The sequence below is a fragment of the Ictidomys tridecemlineatus genome, chromosome 1, assembly GCF_052094955.1.
Source record: "Ictidomys tridecemlineatus isolate mIctTri1 chromosome 1, mIctTri1.hap1, whole genome shotgun sequence".
NCBI classification, from domain to species: domain Eukaryota; kingdom Metazoa; phylum Chordata; class Mammalia; order Rodentia; family Sciuridae; genus Ictidomys; species Ictidomys tridecemlineatus.
The window spans coordinates 230,479,974-230,503,069 of NC_135477.1; the positions used below are offsets into that span (position 1 = coordinate 230,479,974).

Here is a 23,096-nt window from a genome sequence, read left to right on the forward strand (position 1 = left end):
ACTAAGTATGAGTTGGAATCTTGTAGACAAAGAGAGATAGAATGTATACTTATTGTAATCTCTTTCTTTACAAAAATATGTGATTTACAAATGTACTCTTACAGTTAGAATTAAGCTTAAGACTTAAGTCAGACAAATATTCTTGCATTAAATAAAGTCTAGTCCCTGAAGAGACAGCATGAAGATTATGAAACAGAATAGACATGCCATGGTAGAGGAATGATTTTATATTAGGGGATTAGGATGTATATTACAAAATGCATGCACAAGGTATTCTAAGTCCAGAATCCTGGTTTGAGCCAAATTTAAAAAAAAAAAAATCTGAGATTTTATGGCCAAAGTTTATTTTCTACAGAGAATAAGAATGGGAAATCATAAAATAGAATGTTTTGGTGCTAAAATGAAAATTTCACAATTTAAGGGAAGATAATAGCAGAAAAAATACATTTGAATCAGAAAGCATTTTATACTTTTATTGCTATAACTTTAAAATTAACTTCTAAACTTTGGTTGCCAATGTCAAATAAAATTGTGTCACTACCAATATAGTAAAGTAAAAAGAAGGCCATTAATAAAGAAAAAATATTTGCAATATACATTTTAAAGTATATATTGCTAAAATAAATCCTTTACTTACTTGGTAATTCTCCAAATCCTATCATTAATATTTAATAATTTGTGAACAATACCTTTTCAGATAAATATTGAAGATATTTTGCTTATCATGTTTTTTTTTTTTTAATTCACTACAATTTGGTACTAAAGCAACTAAGCAATGAATGACAATGTATCTATTGAGAGCACAGACTAGAGAATGATGCATAACACTCTGTTCTCAAGGGTAAATTAAAATGTCACCTGGCTTCTGCTTTGCTGAACTTCCCTGGATGGATTTTTCTCCCCAGTGTGACTGATGGTGCCTCCCTCACCTTGGTACTCTCTTAAACTCTCCCCTAGTTGGAAACTGTACTCTAATTTACTCTGCCTGGAAGAATGGACTCTACCTTAAAAGTCTAATGATGCTTTCATCTTTTAAACTAGAAACTTGTAGTAATTGAAGTTACTTATATTCCACTGACTTCAAATGCAAGTTGCATTTCATGTCATCCTCACTTTTCTGACTAGATCACAAGCCGCTGGAAAGCAGGAGATATGTTTTGTAAGTCCCCACATTCTGCCAACTTAGATCACTGCTTTCTATGCTGGAAAAAGTAATATCACTTGAAAGATTAGGAAGTGCAAGAAAACCAATGTTAAAAGCTGACTACAGAATTTTCTCTTAGTTGAATGACAATTTTCTCCAGGAAAGGCAAGGAGGAATGGTTATACAGAGCCGGTGGAGGGATTGGAATGGCCATGCTGAGCCCCAGGTGTGAACAGAGTCGGAGGAGATAGGAATGCATGAGTATACGTTTAAAAAGCTTTTCATTTTTAATTAAATCAATAAATGAATAAGTTCCCATTGAAAATATTCAAAGTGCATATAATATTTCTAAAAAGTACTATATAGTCTATTATTTTATTACTATTGCTTTTATTATGATTATGCTCTATTCATTATACTCAATTCATTGTTTCTGGCAGATGTTTAATAATCGTGTATTGAATAATTCATACTTTGAATTTACCTTCAATACTTTAATATTCTTATTTTATCTTATTTTAATTTGTCTGCAAAAAAGTCCATATATTTTTTTTCTAATTAAATTTTATGTTAATTTATACAGTTATATTCACTGATGCATGAAGTTTTTGTACACTCCCTTCATTAATTTTAAAGTGAGTGATATTTTAGATGGGAAGATAATTCTTTCATTTTAGTTTATTCTTTCAAATGTCACTAAATGGGCATTGACTCTTGTAATTTTAGAGTAATTTTACTACATCCAATCACTTTACAATTTTAAATTATTGTCTGGAAATTTGTAGAATTATTTTACATTTTGTTAACTTAAAGAATTTCTCTAGGAGATATCTATATTATTTCAATCTTAAACCAAAATCATCCTTCACTGAGGGTGTTTGTTTCTTCAATAATGCTTTTTCTATTTATTTTTTAAAGTTATCTGTATTGTTCATTTTATGACTATAGTATATCATGTGATACCAAATTCTCTGTAATTTCATCTATCTTTGCAAGAATAAACATAACACTAATCATCATCCTCCTATCTTAATTTTACAAAGACAACGCTGAGTCATGGTAAAAGCCAGGGCTGTAACATGGTTGGCCTCATACTTAATTAGTAGAGACACCAGAAAGACAAGCTGTTTGCAAAATCAACCTCTGAAACACCCTTCTGTGTTTCTTCTCCTTTTGCTTTTTCTGATCACTAATTCCACTTAAAGAAGCATCCATTTGAATTCTTTTCACCCTACCAGGTTTTTAAATTGTTCATTTTCCATGTTTTCATGTGTCAGTGTGAACAGTCTCATATTTATGTCTAATTAAGAATTTATTGTCCTTTCTAACACATATAATATGCTTTAATACATACTAATTCTCTGTCCTTCAACCTAATTCACCCCTTCCATGCTCTGTGATCTTTCACTTAGGTAAGATGTTTAAACAAAGTTCCCAGGGATTCTTCTAATAAAATTAATGATGATGGTAAATTTAAACCAGACCTAAATATTTTCTTAAAATCCTCATATTCTTTCTCCTTTGGAGATGACATTCAGGATACATACATAGGCCAAGTTTATTTATCCAAGCATATTATTCCAGTAAATATTTTAGAGGAAGAATCCATTATTATGCTACAATTACTGTTATCTGACATCCTGACCCATTGTCTAAATTGAGCTGCTCTTTCCATGCAATCTGTTTGCTTATACTAATAACTAATGAGAGATTGGGGTTACGTACTGAGACAGAAACTAGAAGAGCATTTGGAAGTTTCTTGGATTTGGAACCAAATTGTAAACCAGTGGGTCTCTTATCTGAATACAAGGCAGATTTTTTTCTAAAACATATTTTTTTTAAATTAAAAGTTTAAGAAAAAAAAGTTTAGCTGAAACACTTTGAAGAAGAAAAAAAAAGTATAGTGTTATATCTTGCTGTTGAACAAACAATGGTAAAAGTTAGGGATGACAACAAGCACACTCTTAGTAAAGAGTCCTAGAGCGGCATGCTCCAGGAACAGGAACAAAGCAAGGATAAACTTCATCTAAACAGAATTGCAAATCATCCTTGACTCAGTTCAGACTCTGATTGGATAAAAGTGAAAATCCCTTCTATGCTTGTTTATAAGAATAAACAATGAATATTCTCTACAGAAATACACTAGCATTTAAGCTTCTTCTAGTGCTAAGGCTTGGTCATCTCTGCCCTAACATTCAGGTGTTGAAAACTTGGGCACCAGAGCAAGAAAGTGTTGGGTGGTGATATTACCAGGAGGTAGGTGGATCCATTTCCCATGAGTGAATTAATGCCACAATAAAAGCAGCTTGCTGTGTGGGCTCTTTCTCTTCTGCCCTACTGCCATGTGAGGGACAGAATTCTTTTCCTATAGAGGATGAAATAATCAAGTCTAATCTCGGAAGCAGAGACTGCTCCCTAACCATACACCAGTCTCCACAATTTTGAGGAATAAATTTCTGTTCTCCATGATTAGCCAGTTTCAATTAATTACTGCAAGTAATTAGACACATCAAGAATGAAGACTATATATCTGAGTTCTGTCTCCCTTCCACATTCACCCACCAAACACAGATATGCTACAAGGATTAGAATAGTCTAACAATTGTTGTTAAAAATCACAAGAATAATGCACTAAACACAGGGAAAAAAATGAAAAAGAAAAAGTTCCCCAATTTTTTGTAGAAAAAAGTAAAAAAAAAAAAATACTATCTGGCTAAGCACTATTTGGATCACATTTTTTTTGAGTGGATATATTTTCTCTGGTAGGACTCCTGCGTCTTTAAGTAAATCATTAGCTCCATGCTGGTGTTTCTACCAATATACTCCCAGCATATGTCACAGTGAGTAATAAAAACTAGGCCCAAAATAGAGAAATTTTTTTTTTATAAACAAGATGGAACATTTAAGAAGACTTTTGTTCTGCAAAGTTAAGATAAATTTGTAGGTTCCAAATTAATGAGGTAGAAAACATAAGGCAGGAAAGATCTAATGGGGAGAGGAAAGATCTAGAAAAATATGAAATGTTGTTTTTAATTTTGGGTATTTTGCAAGTTGTTCTGACAGGGAATACTGTCAGGGTTTACATGGATGAAAATCTTTTTAGTTGGTGTGAAGAAATTAGCTACCTTATTGTTACTAGGCATAAATACTCTAAATGTTTGCCTCTGGAATTAGCATAGTATACACATATTAATAAGCTATAAATAAATAGATGCTTTTATAGAAGTTTCTAGTACAGTTTAGTTCAATGATGTATTAATAATTGTGAAAGGTCTTATCTGAGATTTTTTTCAGACTCTCAAGCTAATAATTAACCTACCATAATTTAAGGGGTCTGGGGAAAACACATGTTCCTGGAGCAGAGATGAAGGAATTTTTCCTCATGTCCACATCAACAGCATAGACACTTGTTCATATAAATTTCCTAGCAATCTAGGGTGAAAATAGTGAGGTGCAAGAGTCCAGGAACACTGTGTACACACGTGAGTTTGTATGCCAGCTAAAGAACCTTGAGTTTGGAAATCATAGAACATTTGTAATGAACTGCAAACAAACATGCCCAAAACGTGTTTCAAAGAAGTCCTTATCCTCATTCAACTACAGAGTAAATAAAAATATTCTCTGTTCCTAAAAGTCATCCCATACCTTCCAGGGCTATTTATTACACAGATATTTTAGAAGCTGTAGTCTAGAACCAAAGGGTAATTAATGCTCTTGCTTGCAAGGCAGAAAAGGATGAATGCCAGGATTTATGGTTTAGTTGTGCAATGTCCTCCAAAAGCTTGTGTGTGATTGAATAAGGACAGTTTAGAGGTAAAAGAATTGGATTATGAATGATTTAACCTAATCAGTACATTAATCACCTGATAGGGATTAACTAGGTGGTAACTGTAGGTAGGTAGGGTGTAGCCGAGACTGTGTTCCCTGGGGTGTGCCTTTGGGGTATATATTTGTCTTTATTGAGAGGATCTCTCTCTCTCTCTCTCTCTCTCTCTCTCTCTCTCTCTCTCTCTCTCTCTCTGTCTCTCTCTCTCTCTCTCTCTCTCTCTCTCTCCTTCCTAGTCACCATGTTCAGAGGTGCTCCCCTCCTCCACACTCTTCCATTAAAATGTTCTGCCTCACCTTGAAACCCTAGGAATGGTGACAGCCATCTATGGACTGAGACCCAAAAAGAATTTTGACTCCTCTAAAATTGTTCTTGTCAGGTCTTTGGGTCACAGAAATAGGAAAGATGACTAACACACCAACTATGGAAAATTGTTGTCTCATACCAGCACTCTGAGGAGAGGATATAAACATTTTAAGAACTTGTGGCACTGTGATTCACGAAGAGGAAAGTCTTCCAGGCTTAAGGCATGACACAGCAAATTACAGTGTTTCCCTTAAATAGTTTTCTTACTTTCCATGCAGTTATGATTGAAATCATAAAAATGGAGAAGACTGGAAGATTTATTTCCATAGTCTAAGAAACTGTGAAAGTGACGACAGCCTGCCCCTTTCACCACCTCTTAATTTTATGTCCACTTTCTGTAGCTGTTGACATCATGTGAGATTTTAATCCTGGTCTACTCCCGTGTTTTTTTCCCACCTTAGGACCTTTTGACTTTCAATCTCTTGTCTAAAACTTTTAGCCATTGCCTTTGGTCTGATAAATTTCACTCATCTTATTCCAGAACAGGCACATATCTGTTCTTACTGTGCATCATGCTTATTCTCTGTACCATTCCATGTGTGATCACTGTATCACATGAGATGTTTTTGAGGACAGGAAATAGATCCTGACTATACGTGTGAAGAGATCAACACTTAGAGAAACTGACATAAATAGTGTTCAGGTTCACACTAGTTGAGTAAGCGAGTTCCTATTTTGTGCTACAAAGATGCTTTAGTTATTTTAGTTGAACTTTTCACTCATACAGAAATTAAAAGAAAATACTACCACTCAAACTTTATATATATTATAATGCCACTTTTGTTTAGATATGTCTCAGAAAAATAAGACATTGCATAAATATTTTACTATCCACCTGATTTCACTTCTCATTTCCACCCACAGTTAACCACATCTCTGAATTTCATCTGTATTATTCCTAACCATATATTTCAAATTTATTAAGTATTTACTTAGTTATGCATAATTCCTAAATATTTAATGAATATGGTTATAATTGATATATAGGCTATGTATACATGCACATGCATATATCATCAAAATATGTATACTTATACACACATGATAATTTAGCATTAAAATGATTTTATATATATATATATATATATATGTAAAACACTAAATTTCTATATCCTTCTCCATGTAGTTTTATATAGTTTACAATACATTTAGAAACTTTATTCCTATTTTGATAAATATTTTCCAATTATTTATACATATATTTGTCTTCTATTATTATTCTCATTTTATCTAAAGAATTTCTGATTTGTTTTTGTTTGTATGTTTGTTTTGATGGCTCTGTGTCAATGAGGTACATCCACAACGTTTTTTATTTTATTTTACTTTTTGTGACAGGGTCTTGCTAAGTTGCTGAGGCTGGCCTGGAACTAGTGGTACTCCTGCCTTAGTTTCCCAAGTAGTTTGGATTATAGTTGTGCCCAGCTAATTCCTTTTTCTTTGAATAAAGATATTATTTCTTTATTTTCTTTTTTTATTTTCAGAACACTAAATATTTCTATTGAAATGCTTTTCACTTATGTGTATCTTTGTTACTTAGAGTGAATTTATTTTTTGATATATATTTTTTAATCTAACTCCCTATTGAAAATTAAAATTCTTCATCTTTATCATACACAGGAATATACATTTCTTTCTCTCTTGTTTGGATATATCTGTGTTTCTTCCCTCATCCTTTCCATATAGTATTTGGATATGTTGCTAAATTATAGCTTTCTGATTAGATGCCCTGGCTTGGGGACTGTGTGTGCTTTCTTTTGTGTCTCTGAATATGCACTTTCATTTCAAAATTTAAGCAGTAGGCTCAAAAACATAATGGTCTTAAGTATTTTTTCCTTCTGGACTGAATTTTATGTTCTAGGGGCATGTGAATGTCTATGAATTCATATAATATAATGCTCAAGCACCCCAGTTCCAGGAGTATTGGATTTCTAATTTGAATATTTTACACTATTATTAATAATTGTCTTCTTTGTGAATAAACTATAATATTCTAATTCATTTATACACAATTAATTCTTGTAAGGTGACTTAGAAGTATTTCTAATTATGAATAATCCATGTCACAACTGAGGCTCAAGAGGTTAAGCAGTTGAGCTTTTATAGTGCAACCAAGACATTTTGCTCAATCACATTTTAAACTATGCATTAATACAATTTTTAAAGAGAATTGCTGTTTTTCCCTACTGAAGGTAAATTGTTTATTATTTATAATTTATTGAACCCTCAAAAGCTATAAAATATTTTTAAAAAATATTTTAAAACATCTTTATACAACCATCGACAGGCTCCTCTTACTTGAAAAAGATTAACCAGTTTAAGCATTCATTTGCTTGAACAAAATAGTTGCTTAAGAAATCACATATATATCCTTTCAACAATGAGTGCATAGTTTGAAGGAATATGATTTCAGTCTACTAAGGCAGAAAGTTAAATACTACCTACAATTGTCTAATTATTTGGAATGCAGGAAAATCTGAATTTTTTTTTTAAAATTCACGTTTATATACTAAACATGTGTGGATTATAACATAGGATGTTCAGATGTAAGTAAATTTACAATGGTGATTTGAAAGCAATTTATCCTACGCAAATATATATATTTATAAGCAGAGAAGAACATGAGGCTACTTAAAATGGGAGAGACAATGAAGATGTGTATTTCATATGAACCCTATGGCTGCATTCACATTGTAGTATATACTCATTAGAAAAATTTAAAGACACTCAAGGATAATGGCAAAAATGCTTTCGTAGAAGTGTACCAAAAGAAAATTAAATGTTGATTCTACAATTTATGTAGCATTTTTCCTTCATGTCAATTTGAGGCAATTATTAAATCTCAATAGTACATGCAGATTAATATGATCAGTAGGTATGGTGGTGCATGCCTGTACTCCCAGAGACTGGGAATCCTAAGATAGAAGGATCACAAGTTGGAGACAAGCCTCAGCCATTTAGCAAGACCCTAAGCAACTTAGCAAGACTATGTCTTAAACTAACTAAATAAATAAATACATATGTAAGTAAAAAAGTGCCCTTGCATTCAATCCCCAGCATGGAAAAAAGAAAAAAAAAACATGATAAAAGTTAATTTGGAGGACAATGTTGATGCTAATTAGAAAGCTAAACAAACTGAATGGCTTATTATTTGTCTAGATGGAGGAATCCACCAAATAAAATATCCAAATAATGATGAATCTTCTTAGTAACTAAATTATGGTATTTCTTTCTCCCCTCAATACAGAATATTAAACAAAAATGATTTTTAAAACTTCCATAACACCTCACAATTATGCATATTTTCACCCATACTCTGGAAAATGTTCCTAATAACAAAAGGAAATATAATTTCCCCCTGCATATATTTCCTGATAGCTTTGCTAATATAGATGATTTCAAACATTGCATTTCCATTCATAACTGTCTCTAGAACATATTTTTCATTTTTTCTAATTTAAATATTTTTTACCTCCTAGCAGTTGCAGCAACTCGCATAAACATTTTTGTCAGCTAAGATTTCTCTTAAAATTTGCCCAAGAGCATATTACTTGTGTATTTCTTGTTTAAAGGAATGCTTCTGAATAAATTCAAAGAAAGCTATTTGTACATATGGCTCAATTTTAAATACAAGCTATTCACAGATCATAACACATTAACATCAACTCAACACTGAATGCTGATTTTCAAGCTGTTTGTGGGTATATAAGAATAAAGAAAAACTAATCAGGCATCTTCCATATTAAGTCATAGCAAAAAACACACAGAAAAAAAATTATATTTATGTTCACCTTCATTGTCCTTAAGGGTGAAGTTTGGGTTGATAGATAGGTGTTCATCGAGAAAGAAGTTAAACCTTGGTCCATTGGCAAAATCATCTTTATCTGTGGCACTGATGGTATGAATAACCTAAAGAAGAGAAGCATACTAAATAGTAAATTTAATTTGGCTTATTCCCTTGGTTTTAATTATGTCATATAATTTTAGCTGTTACAAGGATTTTTAAAGATTATTTTTCCAAATCAATTGTTTAAAGTTAAACTCATGAAAGCACCAATTACTTTTGTCTCCATTGAACTGGATTTTAGAAGGAAAAAATATTATAATTTATATTCATTTACAGAGTTTTTTTTTCTACCAGAATACAGATACTTTAAAATATTTGTTAACACTCATAATACCTTGGGGCCAATTAGATGTAAAGTTTTGTGTGAATGCCTGTTTAGGGAGATGTAAAGCATTGTTTGCACAAAAATAAACACCCCAGTGTTGTTGTAGAACGGCCTTTCAGTATATGTGGGTTTCTATCTGTAATTACAAAAGCAGTGTATGCTTAATTTTTTTTAAGTATATTGCAAGGCCTTTGAGATCTTGATACAATTCCTGTACTTTATTGGTGAACAATCAGAGTCTCATAAATATCATGCTGTGTCCCAAATCTCTGGAATAGTGGCAGAGGCAAAATCAGAACCCTTGGTGATTTATCAAGAACCTCTCTTCTTTAGTGGTCAAGAGAAAACAAATCTGAAATCTGGATTCAGCGCACCTTAAGGAGAACACTAAATTAGAGTATATAAATAAATCATTTCTAGTGGTACAAGATCAAAGCAAATTCTAGTAGCTGTGGCCATTGTAGTTTGAAAAAAACAAATACCCAAGCAAAAAAACAAAACAATATTTCTCTCTTTTAAAATTTTGTATCCTAAACATTTATGTGTCTCCTTATTTTTTTTTCCTGCCATGCATTTGACAAATTAAAAACAAAGAGAGGAAAAAGAAAACTATAAGTTTATATTTTCTGCTTATGAAATGTAAATTATTTTATCCAATTTAAATACTTTACAGTGTAAATAATTCACCTAACATTGTGACTGTTGAAACCCAAATCTTCTCCACATATTGAGGCAATTAGTTAGAAGAAGATGAAGGCATGAAAAAGTACTTCAGAAGAGTGATCAGGGGATGGAAAACAGAAAAGGCATTTGTGCTCAGGAAATGACCATCACCAAGTGCTTCCAGATATGGAAGGGATCACCTCTTCCACATGTCCCAAGACTCACTCCTGCACATTTTGAAGCCGAAAGCTTCATGTTGTTGATGGTGAACTTTCTTCTTCCATTTAAAGAGCAACTACTCTCTAGGTAGATCTTTTCCCATTTGTTTTGCCTCTGAGTAGGAGAATGTATGATGGGTAATCAGATACAATCTGACCATTTTCCTCAAGTGCATGAAAAGCTTCAAATAGAGTTCAGAGTGCCCTGCCAACTGAGAGCTGTACTTACATTCTCTGCACATCAGTTAATTAGTATATGATTGAAATAAAGACAAAATCAATTTGTCTAATTTGTTTTCAGAGTTAAATAAATACACTTATTTAAAGCAAACATAACTCTCTTACCCCATCCCTATGGCCCACAGTGGTACATACCAGCATACACATATACACATGCAGAAACACATCGATTTCTCTCCGTTTTCCCTTGTTTCATAAAGAAGCATCCTTCCATGCCCTTCTCCTCATTCATTGTGTTTCTGCAACTTGCCGTCCTGTTTTCTCTATGACACATTATAGCATGAAGATGCATTTGCAAATTCACTTCTTATCCCAGAATAGATCACAGAGATGTTGATGGAGAACAAATAATTCAGAGGGAATGAGCTGTTTTACATTCCTTGCTATCACATGTGTAGTATTCTTTTCTTTTCTTTTTTTGTAATTTGTTTTAATTATTTACACATGAAAGTACAATGATCTTGACATATCATACATTTGAATCAGATGGGGTATAATTTCTTATTTTTCTGAGTGTACAGGTTGCAGAATCACATTGGTCATGCAGTCACATATATACCCACAGCAATAATAATGTCTATTTTATTCTGCTGTTCTTCCATTCCCTCCTTTCCCTCCCCTCTGCTCCCCTCCCATCACTTCTCTCTACCCAATCGAATGTGACACAATTATTTCTTTTCTTTTTCCTCACTTTGTCATACATGTATTCTGTGTAACAATTAGTGTCTCCTTCCATCTTCCATGAAATTCCCCTTCTCCCTCTCTTTCCCTCCCACCTCTTTTCTCTATCTAGAGGTAATCTTCTTCTCAGGCTCTTCCTCCCTACCCCATTTTGAGTCACCTCCCTTATATCAGAGAAGACATTCAGCATTTGTTTTTTAGGGATTGGCTAACTTCACTTAGCATAATCTGCTCTAATGCCATCCATTTCCCTGCAAATGCCATGATCTTGTTATTTTTTAGTGTTGAGTAATATTCCATTGTGTATATATGCCACATTTTTGTTTTATCCATTCATCCATTGAAGGGCACCTAGGTTGGTTCCACAGTCTAGCTATTGTGAATTGTGCTGCTATAAACATTGATGTGGCTGTGTCCCTGTAGTATGCTGTTTTTAGGTCTTTGGTATTGTTTCCTTTTCTATCCATTAGTTTATAAATATTTAAATGTTTTCCTAATGTTTTTACAAATGTGAGATTATTCAATATGGTAGACTGATATAATTTATATTACATTTTTAATATTGGAGTTTGTGTGTGTGTGTGTGTGATCTTTACCAAAGCATCCTTCCATTCTTATACAGATACATATAGACCATTCACATCTGAACCTAATAGGGAGTGTGCTTAAAACAGATCTGTTCTCCTAGAGAAACAAATCCCCAGTCCCTTTAACATAAGAAACAATGTTTCAATTACTACATTTTGCTTTAGAATATCCCATTCATCATTAACATTTGTAGAATGAATGGTCATGTAAGTTAAATTTTTAAACTTAACATTTCTGCAAAATGTTTTCAAAAGCCTGAAATGCTAGGTCTGCTTTTGTCCTGAATCCTGAGATATTCTCTTGGTCTGAGATATCATATTCAACTTTTCTGTTTTATGAATTGCCTTCTTCATTTCATTAAGAAAGCAGGATTTGTGTTATTATTATTTCAGACATTTTACAGAAAATATACATGGAAAATTTGCATGTTTGTGATTTTAGAAGATTTAAACCTCTGAGAGATACCTAGATAATTGCCAATTCTCTATGATTAGGATCTTTTGTTACCAGAGTTGTAATTTATGCACATTGTGATACCTGTGCTCTCTGTAAAATTACTTGGTAACCTGAAATGCCTTAAAATTTCATATTTTATTTTCATTTCTTTGAACGTCACCCCAAAATTTCCTAATACATACTCATGATCTAATTAATACATATTATAATAATTTGATTATTTAGAATGGTATAACAGATGTAGAGTCACACATTTAGTCTACTTTTCAAAGTCAAAGAGGGAAAATCAAATTGATAGTTCAGATTTATAAACAATAAACAGGAAATAAATTGATAATAATCTTAGTAAATGTGATTTTTTTTTAAATTTATTTTCCACAATCCAATAGTGTGAGAGTATAGAGTATTGTATTAGAAATAAAAATAAGTGTTATAAATTTAAGTACTATAATGTTCTGTTCTAGGGAGTATACAATATCGTTTCTAAATTTAATCAATGAGTTTGCTTTATAATATAATATTGAATAGATTCTGTATAAATTTATTAAATAAGAATATGAATTTCTGTGACTTCAATGATCTCTTATTTATACTTTATAAAAGTTTTATTTACCTGGCTTATTTTTTTATACAAAGTTACATAGTTGATAAAATTATACGTAAAGTAGCAGCAGTTATTATCATATAATAAAATGATTTTCATGTAATATTTTCAGAGCTTCTTTCTAATGAAAAGTAAAAAAGAGCACAGATAAAACTTAACACATATATGAGAAAGGACTCTCTTATTTAATGTTTCTCACTTAGGCATATTTGGTATACCTTAAAGAAACACTCTACTTTAGGAAGCCATTGCAAATTTCATGCACATGTGGCATTATTTTTTAATATTACTTCAGGAAAAGTACTTAAAAGATTTTTTTCCAGAATGGGAAGATACATTAACTCTGAGAACTATCATTTACTGTCTACATTGACATCTGAGTTGACCTGAAGTCTGTTGTTATATGTAGTGGTAACTTTCATAAAAGGCCAATCTCTTTGCCATGGCAACACAGTGATGGATTAGATGTACAGCATTCATAATAGAAATATCTGCGACTCTGAAAGCCATTGTCAGAGAAAGAAGATTTGTTGTACAGTTGGGCAATGCAAACCCACTTTAAAATCTTATTTCAGAAATCATTGTTTAAACCATTTCCTATCCCAACTCTGCATCAAAACACATGAAGTCAAAACACATTTCTTCCAAAAATGCTGTTAACATAAGGTTGAAGGAATCAAAGTCTATAAAATTAAACATTAGAAAGATGCAGACCATTTTCTTCTGCAATGTGTTAATAACAAAGCTACATATATTGATAATGATTTGTTTAAATGTAGCCATTAAAAGCAATATTTTAAAATGATTCTTTTACATCAAATTACAATTTTATTTTGATGTAAAACGTTAAAAATAATTGTTAAGGCAACAATACAAAGAACATAATTGTAGCCTGGATCATGGTGTATGCCTATAATCGAGCAATTCTGGAGCCTGAGGGAGGACGATCGTTAAGTTCCAGGCCAGCCTCAGCAATTTATTGGGACCTAAGCAGATTAGTAAGACCTAGTCTCAAAATAAAAATAAAAATTATAAAAATAAAAAGTGCCCCTCTTGGGTTCAATTTCTAGCATACACACACACACACACACACACACACACAAATCTAATTATACTCACATAAGAACATTCTAAAATGTGAAGGGCAAAATTGGTGGCTAAAATAGTAACCACAAAATTTTATCAAAATATATTAGAATTTAGAGGTGCTAAGCCTTGTGATAACTCTCTTAAAACCAATAATAAATATCCAAAGAAAGATGCAGAATAAGAATAGTGAAGAATTTCAAACAATGGTTTGTGAAATAACTACACCATGATCAATGAGTACTAACAAAGATAAGCAGGTTATGGCATAGTTCTTTCCCAAAATTATTATGGCTTTCATGTAATAATGTAACTCATATTTTTTGAAAATTGAAATTTATTTAGTCATAAACTCATAGAATTTTAGGCTTAGGGAAGCCCTAAAATTCTGACAATTGTCTTCAGTTTAGAGATGAAGAAAGCACTTTTCTATGCTATATAAAATTCTCTCAGAAATGCCACATAGCTGAGGCCTTCAACGTGAAGAGTAAAACAGAAGACTCAAACTGGAGAGGTAACTTTCAGAAAGGACATGTCCTAGAGATAATGACAAAGTGAACTTTCAGAGACAGAAGTAGCCAAGATGATGGGCCAACAAAGTCAGTATCACAGGCCAGAAAACTGAGCCAATAGTCTAAATTTGGAAACATTTGTTCAAATACACAGAAAAAAGTAACAACTGAAAAAGGAGGTAGGGCAAGATACCATTTGCTCAGATTTTCAGCAGTCTCCAATGGTGGCTATATACCAGCAAGCATTAGCTGCATCATGGTACAAGAACATACATGACACTGAAATGATCTTGGGGGAAAAGCAGTCTATTTATACATAGCTAAATATTTCAATAAGAAAAATGCCTAAGAACTCCTGATGTGAACATTAACCTATACTTGATTCTTTAAAAAAACAAAAAATATATTTTTTAGTTGTAGGTGCACACGATAGTTTTATTTATTCTTATGTGGTGCTGAGGATCAAACCCAGTGCCTCACACATGCTAGGCAAGCACTTTACCTCTGAGTCACAACCCCAGCCCTTATACTTGATTCTTTATATCATATTCAAAAAATTTACCAATTTTTAGATCTCTGACATACGAACCAATGAGATATTCATTGAGGGTAAGGACCTAAGCTTTTTTTTTTTTTAATATTTCAACCTTTCTTAGTTTCTCTTAGTTATACATAATATTAGGGTATGTTTTGACATAATTATACGAGCATGGAATGTAGCTTGCTCTAATTGGAGCAAAAGAGGAAGTACTGAGGATCTAAATTTAAAGGTTGATCTTTGTAAGGACTTATTGCATCTTGAAATGGTAGCATTTATTCTTAGCTGTTTTGTTTGTTAACATGCTGTTAACTAATACAGTATAGAAATTTATTTTCTAATTGTAGTTTAAAAATATAAGTAATATCTTCATTTTGATGCTGTACTCAGCAATTGTGTCAATTTCACATAAAAAACTGAAACAGTGTTTAGCAGCATTAGAGCTATTGTTGTTGTTGCTTTGTTATTATTAATAATGAGTGTTGAAATTTGTTAAATACTTTATAGTGACCTATTGAGCTTTGGTTTTCCACTGATTTTAAGTAACAATTTTTGGTTTATTTGATTTGTGTACATTTTATTTGAAATATTTATATATATGGTCACTGATGTAAAGTCAGATTGTATTTCAGCTTTTGATACTAAAATTATGCTTATGTTGTCATAAATTATGTTCATGACATCATAGATTATTTACATATTCATTAAAAATTAGTACAAAAATATTTTCCTCCTTTTCTGATTTCTTGAAATGTTCATAAATTGCTATAATCATTGCCCCTAATCTTTTAGAGTAATTCATCCTGAGAAGAGTATTTATGTGTGGGTATAAAGGAAAAATATTAGACATAAATGTTCTATATATACTTATGTAAACTGTGTTGTATGAACAATAGTCTTCGTTTATGTGGGTGAAATGCCTGAGGACAAAGTTGCTTGGCTGTGTGTCAATTGCAATGTTTTGTTTCCTAACAAACTGTCAAAATGTTTTCCAGAGAAGCAGAACCACTTTACACTTCCACCAGCAATGTATGAGTGATCTAATTTTTCTACATCTCACAGGCATTTGTTAAAGTTTAGCTCTTCTGAAAGGTGATGATCACTCATTGTGTCTTCAACTTATATTTACCTAATTACTAATGCTTTTCAACAACTTTTTACATTCCTATTGCCATATATCTTTTGTGAAATGTCTGTTCATACATTTTCCCCACTTTCAAATTGTGTTATTAAATTGTAGCTGTTCAATTTTAAAAATATATTTTCATTGTCTAAATGCTAATTCTTAGACAGATACATTATTTTTAAATATTTTCTTCAACTCTGTAATGTGTCTTTTTATACTGGTAACAGGTTATTTCACAGACTAAAATAACAACAACAACAATAATGAAGTCCAATTTACCAATGTTGTCGTCTATCATACTTTTTGGTGTCAAATCTAAGATTATATTGGTCCTTAGGTCCTGGAGTTTTTCTCTAATACTTCCTTCAATTGGTAGTATGTTTTATTTTATCTCTGGATGTTTTTGATTTTCTGAGGTTCTATTGGAATAAACCTGGAATTTTTGTCATTCTGGACAGCTTGCTTAGTTTGTTTGTTTGGTTTTCTGCAATGCTACTTGAGCGTTTGACTTGGTGTTTTCTGTCTGTTTAGAAAACCTCCATACTGTTATCTCAGATATTGCTTCTGTCCCATCTTCTCTTTCTTACTTGACTCCGAGAATTGAATAATGGATGTTAAATGTTCATGTCCCATATATTGACTCTTATTTATATTTTCTTTGTTTTCCTTTCCATTCTTCAACAAGGATATTAAGTTTGACCTATTTTCTGTTTCATTTGTTTTCTCTTAAACTATGTCTAACTTGCTGTTATTATCAACAATTGAGGTATAATTTCAATTATTGTATTTTTAAGTTTAAACTTTTAATTTCAATATTTAGCATTTTTTTCATTAATTGTATTTTTTTTCCAGTACCTCAGATTGAACACAGATATGTTCTGCCACTGAGCTATCTTTGTAGCCTTTTTTATTTTTTTATATTGAAACAGGATCTCACTAAGTTTCTGAAACTAGCTTTGGACTTAAAATTCTCCTGCCTCAACCTCCCAAGTAATTGGAATTATGGGCATGTGCCAAAACACTGGGTATCATTAACCTTACTTTTATAATTCTCAACTCATTGAATTAAGGAAATCACAAATATCTGAGTTTCAGCCCCTCACAGGCAGCAAATTGATCAGACCCTGCAGAAGGAAGGCAACTGTTTAGCTCTAGCCAATCAAGAGATTTCTCTACCTACTTCGGTTTGACCTATAAAAGTTTGCTGCTCATGTTGCAGATCAGAGGTCTCTGAAATGCTTCTGGTTCTGGGTGCTTTCTGATGTATGTATGTCTGTCTATCTCTTTGTGTGTCTACCTATTAATCTATCTATCTCCATCCTCTGGAAGTATTGATTACATAAGTAATGATCATTTTAACTGTTGATTGTTCTCCATGCACAAATATAAAAAGCAATACATTTTTGACTATATTTTCTTCAGTTTTAAAATGATTTAAAGTAATTTGGGATGATATGCACATTCTGATTTGCCAAGACAGTAACAAAATCTGTCTCTCTCAGATGATCTTAGAACATTTCTACTTCTATGGATTTTTCTGTGTCATATAGACTTTATGGTACCCACAACCAATGGGTTCCTCAATTCCTTTACCATAAAAGAGGATATAACCTGTCTTGCTTTTGACCAGAAAATATTCAACAATATGCAACAATATCAATGTATCTTTAGCTTATTACATTATAATACATAAGACATTTTGCTAGCAGACTAATCTAAGAAATTCCATTTACTTGCTTAATAAAGTAAGTGGCTATATTGGGGGAGTTTATACAGCAAGAAACCCTGGGTGGCATCTTAGAATTGTGAGAAGGCTTGAACAGCTAAGAAAAATCCTGAAACTTAGGTATAAAGCTGGAAAAAAAAAAAAACTGAATACTGCCAATGACCACAGGAGTTTACATGGGATCCTCAAGTCTTGGATGAGAAAAAAAGCCCTGCATGATATTTTAATTGCAATCCTGTGGGACCCTGTGAGGGCCAAACCAAGCCATGCATAGGTGTCTGATCTACAGAAACTGTGAGGTTATAAATACCTTTTTGTTATAACCTGTGGATTCGGCAATTTTTTTAATACAGCAGAGAAGATGCATGCAAATTCCGTTTCTAGTCTCCCCCCTATCTCTGTGTGCCACAGCTACACTAGCCTTCCTTCAGTGTCTCCACTACTTCAAATGAATGCTCCAGTAAGTCCAGCCCCATGTCTTACCTTCAAGTTTTCTTTTTTCACTGTCTACATCCTATTAGTGCATACCAACTCTTCACATTGTTCAACCTAAAACAACTTTTAATATTAACCTCATTCAATCATCCTATGTTACTCCTTTGGATCCTCTACAGTAAAGCAAGTAGCCTATTCTCCCAGTACAGTCTCTAAGCTTCATTATGACAGGGGAGTTCAATATTTCTTCCTCAGTGCAGAGCTATACCTAAAACACTCAATGCATTTTATTGGCATGATGAATGGACTATGCACAAATAAGTTCAGTGTTCTGAATTACAGTATGCAGAGAATATTTATTTTCAATGACTCTCCAAAAATCTATTTGGTACTTAAAATAAAGCTTTATAAAATTATCTGCACTAAGTACAAAAATTACACTGGGGAATTTGGGGATTATAACTATGAATAATATGAATAAAGCTGCTTATTTTTCTTCCATTTAAATGATAGGAATGAAACAATTAACTTACCTGGCCCGGCTTAGAATTCTCACAGACAACAATATCATATTCCCTGGCAAGTTCGGGTGGATTGTCATTGACATCCAGAACTCTAATACCCACTGTGACATGGCTCAGCAAATCAGGATTGTCTGCAAAACACACAGGGATGTATTTAGTATTTCCATGCACACTTTGGCGGCTTGGTTTAAAACAAATCTCCTTAATACTGTGGCTTGTCACTAGCTCCATATGCTGTAGCAAGACTTTTGGCAAAAGACAACTTTATGAAGGCACTCTTTGCTAGAACTCATTAACTTACAGAAAAATGAAAAATGAACACCAAGTCATGACATGAATACTAAAATGATATTTTTTCATATCAAGGAAATTACATGTTATTCAGGAACTGGAGTGGGAGAAAGTTGTCAGAACTCATTGCATGCTGTCAGAGTCTAAGGGATGAACAATTGGTTTCATCATTAATCTAAGAAAAGCACAGCAGTTGTTAGAAAAATCACAATCTCTAAAAGGTTCAAGTTCTCAATCTAAATAAACTCAGAGAAATGGAAAGTTCTTTACACAAATGATAATTTACTTTTTATAGGGGAATATACATAATGTTAAGTTACAGGAAAAAATAAAGAACACTTCAAATCAGAATTTAGCATGGTATCTACATATAACACAGTTAAACTTCAAAATATTATCTCCAATACTTCTAAATATGTCTTAATCTTAGCCTTCTCATTTTTCAGTGAGCATATTAATTCTATGATCTAAGGGAAAAGATAAACGTTGGTTTTATTTTTACATGTCAAATCTAGAGATTCAGAATTAATTTGAGAAAATTTGAATATATCTCTCAATAACTTGCACTCTATTTATTTTTTGATTACTAATATTTCTATCATCTTCTAAAAATTATACAAAATCAAAATTATAACAAAGAAGTAATACATTAAAAAGATCAGTATAAAATACATGAATTTGAGAAATTCATCAAAGCACAAATAAGAAGCTGAAAACTAACAATATCAGGAAAAAGTGACATATGAATACTTATACAGAGGATGTTAATAATAGTAAAAAATTCCACAGGGAAATCTAAAAGAAATAGATAATATAAATAATACCTATTGAAAATAAATTTTAGAGTGAAAATTTTTTCACAGAGAAAAATGTTAACTGGATGGTTTTACCTAAAATCAAAGCAAAAACTAATGTCAGACTTGTCCACAGAGAAAAGGGAAGTATTCCACAATTTGCTATCAGTATCTTGTAAAACTTTGATACTAATACTGGGTACTTCTACTAATGAGAGATATATCAACATATTAAAAGAACTAACAGTAAGTCAACTGCACTGATGTATTAAAAACTTCTATCTGGATCCATTTAGTTCTAAGAATACTTATGTAATTCAACAATAATAAAAAAGAGAGAGATAGAGAAGAAAAGTAGGAAATTTTTAATACATAAAAATTATACATTAATTTAATGGTTTGGAGTAGTAAAAAATGTGTGTACATAACCACTCAACAACAGTTACAAAAATCAAGAAATGAAATGTAATATCCATAAGTCTAAACACAAACAACGAAATACAGCTTATATTATTCTTAATGGGGCAAAACTACAAGAATTAATTAAGAGTAGCTGAAATAATTCAAGAATAAAGCTAATAAAATATGTAAGATATCTATATGTGTAACACTTTTCTTAGTTTCATTAAAGAAGATCTAAAAAAGTCATCCACGGTTGTAGCTCAGTGGTAGTGAGCTGACCTAGTATGTGTGAGGCACTGGGTTCCATCCTCAGCACCATATAAAAATAAATGTGAAAAATAAGGTATTGCATCCACCAACAACTAAAATTATTAAAAAATGTTAAGAGATATATTATGTCTCTTGTTTAAAAGACAAAATACCATATGTTCAGACCAACTGTCCAGCTGAATGTGTACATTCAATGTAATATAGTACAAATTCAATGAGAATTGTCCATAGGAATTGATAACTGATTCTAAGATTTATACACACTAAGGCCATTTAGACTCATAGAAGAGGAGCGTGATGAAAGCTTGCTCTGTGTTCTGCCAACATGCCATATGACATTAGAACATAAGGCACTCTCATCACATCCAATGGGTGGACAAACAGAAACATAATACAAAGTCCAGACACACTGCAAATGGAAATATAGGGATAAAAAATGAGGGCACTACATAAAATGTCAGAGGGAGAATAAGTTTATCAGGAGGTGGTTTCATACAACTTGTTATCATAGTAACAAAATAATAAAGTGTAGCTTATTTTACACATGCAAAAATAAAACACATTTTGACAACTTTTTTCCTATATTGGTATCATGTTATTTTGCACAATTACTAGTAGACAACTCAGCGATTAAAGATATAGTGTTTAGGATTAGACAACTACTAGTTGTGTCTGCAGTCCAGAATCTTGTGGGGAACCTCAATTAATCAAACTTTGTAGAGATTCAACATAAGTCCTTCATGCACTGTTCAGGAAAACCATTGAAAGTTTTGCAAACAGAGTGTTAGAGCAAGTTTAACATTGTACTGGTATAAAATTATTAACTGCAAGTCACTGAATATAGGATGATATTTAAATATGTTGCTTTAAATATGGATAATAGGGCTGAAACCCACTGTAGCTCTGTACTCACCATTCATCTACCTGCATGCAATCTACCTGCATGTATTCTTTTTGTAATCATGATATTAGTTAATTCTTATTTGTGAATTGGGAAGTTCCTTTTTGTCTTAGTCTATTATTTTCTTAGTCTATTTTATTATTCCTTTGTTTATTATTTACTTTGTCTATTATTTACCTTGAATGTCAAATATATTTGTAAGACTAAATTTGGATTTCTTTTCTGTTTTTAATTCAACATTTCTGTTATGGTTATTTTAGTCTTATTTTCTCACTTCATTTCTGTAAATCAGTTTTCATAATTTTTTATCTTTTATTGATTTTATTATTTTTAAATACAATACAACAGTGGAATGCATTACAATTCTTATTACAAATATAGAGCACAATTTTTCGTATCTCTGTATATAAAGTATGTGTACGCCAATTTATTCCTTTATACATGTACTCTGTTTTTTTGTATTACAATTCTTAATACACACATATACCACCATTTTTTCATATTTCTGCTTGTATATAAAGTATGTTGACACCAAATTCAAGTCTTCATACATGTACTTTGTATAATGATGTCCATTACATTCCACCATCCTTGCTAATCCCCTACCCTCTCCCTTTCCCTCCAATCTGTCTTCCCTATCTAGAATTAACCTAATCCTCCCGTGCTCTCCCTCCCTACCCCACTATGAGTCAACCTCCTTATATGAGAGAAAACATTTGGCATTTATTTTGGGGGGGATTGGCTGACTTCATTTAGCATTATCTTCTCCAATGCCATAATAATAATAAACAAATTACCCTCAAATCAGAAAAATATAAATATATATCCCATTTAGAGTATTCTTGAAGAGCAAATACTTTGTTAAGTCATTTATTATTTTAATGCCTTAATTTTTTCCATCTATAAACCTGGAATAAGAATGATTTGACTCACTAAGCTGGATTTTGGAAAAATAATTAAAGGGTCATGTAAATTTTACTCTACAAGCCAAGAAGAGAACACAACATACATTTTAACCCCGTCTGAATATTAAAATTTAAAAAATGAAAAACTAAACAAAACATATGTTATGCGATCAATTTTATACATGCAATTTCTAGCACAAAATATTCTGTTTATTTTATTGAACCCAGGAACACTGTACCACTGAGTTGTATGCCCAGCTCTTTTTATTTTTTATTATTATTATTATTATTATTTAAATTTATTTTGAGACAGGTTCTAAGTTACTGTATGTCTAGCTAATTTGCTGAGGCTGGCTTCAAACTCTCAATCGTCCTACCTAAAACTCCTGAGTCACTGGGATTACAGGTCTGTGCCACCATGCCCAATTACAAATTATATTATTTATAAATAAACTATACTTTAGGTAATACCAATATAATAGGAACTCACAATAGCAGATTGGAACCTGTAGAGACAGAAATGCAGTGAAAATGGTATTGCGCTCCAAAACCTAGCATGATTTTGCAAAATTTTATTAATCTTCTATAAATTAAGGAACTATCAATTTTATACAGGGAATAGTTATGAATG

At 32.0% G+C, this 23,096-nt stretch overlaps 1 protein-coding gene across 10 annotated transcripts in view; it reads right to left on the reverse strand.

Annotated features, from left to right (window-relative positions):
* Cdh18 (cadherin 18) overlaps nt 1-23,096 on the reverse strand; it is a 903,781-nt gene that overhangs the window by 18,988 nt on the left and 861,697 nt on the right. For all 10 annotated transcript variants that reach the window (XM_078016885.1, XM_078016863.1, XM_078016854.1 and 7 more), the window contains 2 exons: nt 18,912-19,033; nt 9,125-9,242 (listed from right to left, as the gene is read on the reverse strand). In XM_078016885.1, coding sequence (XP_077873011.1) covers nt 9,125-9,242; nt 18,912-19,033 — 240 coding nt within the window. The remainder of the gene's footprint in view (nt 1-9,124; nt 9,243-18,911; nt 19,034-23,096) is intronic.